This window comes from Hipposideros armiger, unplaced genomic scaffold (genome assembly GCF_001890085.2).
Source record: "Hipposideros armiger isolate ML-2016 unplaced genomic scaffold, ASM189008v1 scaffold_69, whole genome shotgun sequence".
Classification (NCBI taxonomy): domain Eukaryota; kingdom Metazoa; phylum Chordata; class Mammalia; order Chiroptera; family Hipposideridae; genus Hipposideros; species Hipposideros armiger.
Window position 1 is genome coordinate 1320519 of NW_017731419.1, and position 4967 is coordinate 1325485.

The 4967-nt window shown below is 50.1% G+C and overlaps 1 protein-coding gene across 1 annotated transcript in view; it reads left to right on the forward strand.

The window, feature by feature from the left end:
- SERPINA5 (serpin family A member 5) overlaps window positions 1–4708 on the forward strand; it is a 14095-nt gene extending 9387 nt beyond the window's left edge. The window contains exons 3-7 of the mRNA XM_019642453.1: window positions 296–369; window positions 1498–1550; window positions 2313–2616; window positions 2991–3138; window positions 3675–4708. Coding sequence (XP_019497998.1) covers window positions 296–369; window positions 1498–1550; window positions 2313–2616; window positions 2991–3138; window positions 3675–3863 — 768 coding nt within the window. The 3' untranslated portion in view covers window positions 3864–4708. The remainder of the gene's footprint in view (window positions 1–295; window positions 370–1497; window positions 1551–2312; window positions 2617–2990; window positions 3139–3674) is intronic.
- Window positions 4709–4967: the final 259 nt, after the last annotated feature.

The window sequence follows — 4967 nt, forward strand, 5'->3', positions numbered from 1 at the left end:
TTCGGATCCCACATGTGAGGGCCAGTGACACTGCGTCCTCCACAACTAGACTGAAGAACAAAAGAACAGCAACTTGTCTGTTCCCCTTCCCCGATTCCCCAAAGCTGTTCCCCTCCCCCAATTCCCCAATAAAAATCTTAAAAAGAAAAAAGAAAGTGTCAATGAATGATAAGCAAATGAGTCCTTCACTCAGCCTCAGACTGTCCCTAATTAGCTGCCCCAAACTCTGACCCCCTGAACATCTTCCCACCCCAACCTGCATGTCCCTAGCTTGCTCCCACCACTCTGAATCCAGAGTCTGGACTATATCACAGAAGAGTACCCCTTTGAACTAACAAGATTGGAATCCCAGAGACTAGAGGACTTCCGGTAAGATGGTGGAATAGACAGACGCTGTGCCAATTGCCTCCCAGGATCACACTAAAATTACAAATAATTTATACAACATTCAACCTTGGAAGTCCCCTGAACACTAGATGAACAGAACCTCTAAAAGAAGGACTTAAAGAGGAGGCCACGTCGAGTCTGGTAGGAGGGGCAGAGATGAGAGAGGGCGAACCCTGTGAAGGACGCCTCAGTGTTAGAGAGGCTTCTCCAGTTGGAGGAGAGACCCTCCAGGCCCACACCGAGCTCACCAGCCCAGAGTTACTTTGCTGGGAAAAGGAGTTCTACGATAGCTGGCAGTAGAAATTAGTGAGGACTCTCTTTGCTCAACTTGGTAAGGCTGAGAGCAGCTAGAGAACCAGTGGAGCCGGCACAAGGACTTGCTCGCTGGTAAGCACTCACCCAGTTCCTGGTGGAGGGAGTAGCTGTGTGAGCAGGGCCCAGGAGCCTGTGGGGAAGGACTGAACTGAGTGCCTTTGGCGCGGGAACTGAAGGTTTTGGAACCACTGTTCCCCTGGTGTGGAGCTTGCACATGAGTAGTGCACAGGAGGGCGCCATTTTTTCAGGGTTGGGCCCTCCCACAGAGGCTCAGGTCCGGGACCGCATTGGTCTGCTGGAATTGGCGCAGGAGTGTGTGCATGCGTGCGCATGCGGCCTTGGGTTCCCCACCCTCTGCACTGCTTGTGCTGAGTAGCCAGGGAAGATGCCTGGCGGGCGTGATCCGACTTCAACAAGCTGCTCATTGAGACACAGGAATGCATGAGCCGCCTTGGGTCCCCACTGTCCAAACTGCAAGTGCAGAGTTGCCAGGGTGGCAACTGGCTATCGGGGTGCTTGGCCTGATCTGTGAGTGGCTGATTGGGATAGGCTGAGACTGAGAGTTTTCCTGGGAGTGTTGAGCTGTGAGCTGTGCGCCTGCGTGATCCAGCTGGGGCTTTCCTGGCAAGTTTGTGCGGGCTGGTTGCCGGTGCAGGAGTGCATGCTGCTCTGACTTGGTGGGGGCCACTGACCACACCCTGTGGTGCCTTGGGGGCCTGCCCCGTCCTCCTAGAACTGTGTTTCTCGGGGCACCCTGAGCCCCTGGTGCCTGGCCCCCACCTCTGCAGGCCACAGAGGGTTTTTTGCAGCAGCCAACAGCCCGCAACCACCTGTGAGGATTTTTGGTGGTGAGCACGGTTCCACAGCACACAGCAGCTAATTGCAGGAAGCTCACTGCAAGATTGAGAGGGAGCCTGGCACATGACATGTTGAGCCCTTCCCCGCAACAGCTGGTGCTGAGTCGCCCAGAATCTCTCTATTGCTGAGCAAGTGGTCTGCAGATTAAAGCAGGTGGAGAGCTCCCTTTTTTCCTTCTTTTTTTTTTCTAGGTGATCTATCTAATACTTCAAAGCAATCATAGAGCGACAGGCAGAATGAAGAAACAAAGAAACATGTCCCAAGTAAAAGATCAGAAGAAACCTCTGGAAATGAAACTAAATGAAACAGAGGTATCCAACCTTTCAGAGACAGTTTAGAACACTGATGATAAGAATGTTTAAGGAACTGAGTGAGGACATAAGGAAGGATAGAGAAATCATAAAAACAACCAGTTAGAACTAAAGAATACAATAACTGAAATTAACACACTTGAAGGAATCACCAGTAGATTAGATGAAGCAGAGGATNACCCAGTCCACTTGGATATTTGACCTTGAATAACATCAGAGAATCAAACAAACAACATTAGGGGCTAAGGGCCTCTAAAGGCATGAAAACCAACCCCTTTGTTTTGTGAGTGTTACAAAAGCCCACAAAAAGTTCCAGCATGTCCCCAAAGTTATAAAGGGGTTCAAGAGGTTCAACAGTCACTGTTACCAAGGAAGTTGCTCTAAGGAGGGTTATCTCTGTTGAATAGGTTTACTGTCTCCACACTTTCACTTGCAGCTGAGAATTTCTCATTTTTCGTCCATGTTCACCTTTAGCTAAGTGGGAGACAAACTTCAACCTCAAAAGCACCAAAACACAGGACTTCCACGTGACCTCAGAGATGGTGGTGCAGGTACCCATGATGACACGCGAGGATCAGTATTACTACCTCCTGGACAGAAACCTCTTCTGCAAGGTGGTGGGGGTTCCCTACCAAGGGAATGCTACCGCTTTCTTCATTCTTCCCAACAAGGGCAGGATGGGGCAAGTGGAGGCTGGCCTGAACCAGGTGACACTGAGAAACTGGCTCAAGATGCTCACAAAGAGGTAATCTTCAGATTCTACCAGGGCCAGCCTAACCCTACACACTCCCAAAAAGACACATGTCCCCTAGGGCCACTCAGTGGTGGTGGGAAAGACTCACCCAGCCCAAGAGCTGCCTCCAAGCCCAAAGACATCTGGTGAAGTCCCAGCCGCCAAGGCCTGGCCCAGCTGCAGGGAGCAGAGCTGGACGCCCTTGGTCGTGCCATCAGAGAGGGCAGTGACCTCTGAGGAAACCCAAGTCCAAGTCCAGAGTGAGATGGGCTCTACTTTAGGCAAGGGGCTGAAGGGTCACTATGAAGCTGAGGGGAGGTGGTAGGAACATGATCTAGTGAACCAATGCTCTAAAGGGTCTAAGAAAGGTCCTGGTTGCTTTCTAGGAAGCTCCTGCTTTACCTCCCCAAGTTCTCCATTGAGGGCTCCTATCAGCTGGATAAAGTCCTCCCCAAGCTGGGGATCAGAGACATCTTCACCTCCAATGCTGACCTGACCGGATTCACTAACCACTCCAACATCCAGGTGTCTGAGGTGAGCCGAGAAGGTCCTGAGCATCTACTTTCTGAGGCGACCTATTTTATTCGAATCCTATTCTATTCTATCCCATCCCATCCCATCCCATCCCATCCCATATTCTCTCTTTCTCTCTCTCTCTCTCTCTCTCTCTCTCTCCCAACCCCCCCTTTCCCTTCAAGAAGCACAGATTTCACTTTGTACCTTATACCCTTTGTGCAATGGGAAGCCATGTCCATCACTACCTCGGGAAGGAGCCGTGTCAGGCAATCAAAACTAAAAACCGGGTGGTGTGCCCTTCATTCATAGCTGCGTGACCTCCAACAATTACTTGACCTCTCTGAGCCTCCTTCCCCTCCATAAAATCGGAGAGAGTCCTACTCTCGCTGTGAAATGCTATTGAAAGACTCATGTGCACGCGTCATTTCCCACGTGCTTTGAGGCTCTGCTGCACAGAAACTGACAGTGATGCCACAAACAGAAGCTTTGCCATTTTCTGTGCTGGCATCTTCCAGGCCCTGGTGACTTGGTGATGTCTGGTGTCTCCTCTGCAGATGGTGCACAAAGCCGTGGTGGAGGTGGATGAGTCGGGGACCAAAGCAGCTGCAGCCACGAACACAGTCTTCGCGTTTAGATCGGCCCGGGTGGGCTCTCAACTGGTAGTGTTCAACAGGCCGTTTCTGATCGTCATTGTGGAGAACACTGAGAACATCCTGTTCCTTGGCAAACTGATGCGCCCCTGAGGTGGGGATTTCTCCCGAAAGGCCATAGACCTCCATACATAGCATAGTGGCCATCTATCTGCTGAGAGCTAGTGATCTGCACAGGTTTAGTTGACTAATGAGACTTTCACAAATAATAATAGCAATAGTGTTATACTGATGATTACTTCTTTTCACACGATTGCAAAACACAGGTGCCTTGAAGAACCTTGGAGGACATTCAGTCTTGCCTCACCTTTCATCAGTGGAGATTAGCACCGAGGCCCACAGAGTTTGGTTGACTTGCTCAAGGTCACACAGCATGTTAGTGGCAGAGCGTAGCCCAGGATCTAGGCCCCTGATTCCCAGCCCAGCCCCACAAAGCTCTACAGGAAGGCTGTTCCATAGACATTTCCACCAGGAACCGTACTTCTAAGCCTAGTCCCCCACTTGTCAGCAATACCAGCTATCAATTCATCATGGTTTGGAATGAACACTGGAATGGGAGTCTGGAATGGGGCTTCTGTCGCAGCTAATAAGCTGTGTGACATTGGGGTGATACTGTCCTTCTCTGGACTGCCTCATGTGTACATTAAAGGATCAGGTCAAGGACTTGAAGGATCCTTGAAATCATATAAAAAGGCTGAGGTGTTACCTGCCAATCACAGTTGATTTTAATACATTCAAGTGCCACTCATCCTTTAAGAAAAGCAAGTGGACAGCAGGATGGTAATGGCCCATCACAAGATTGTACCATCCTGTGGATGAAGTCAGTCTCATGGGCTTGGCTGGGAAAAGAATGGAGGCCTGTAGAGTATCAGCATAAGACACTGATGACTAGCTGTGAATTTTAGTGTCGGCCATAACAATAAAGCATTTTGCAAACACTGGTGTCATTGTCCTTATGGAAGTAGTTCTGGGAATGGTGACATTAACAGCTTATGCTCCTAGCAAAGTGCTAGGCACTTCACCTGGATTTTACCCCTCACAGCACCCCCATGAAGCAAGCACTATTATCCCCATTTTACAGATGGGGAAGGTGAGGCTTGTTTATAGAGTGGGCAGCTTACCCAGTCACAGCTCCTAAGGGATGGAAGCAGGATTTGGCCCTGGATTGTGGCCCAGGCCCATGTTGTCAGCCCTGTT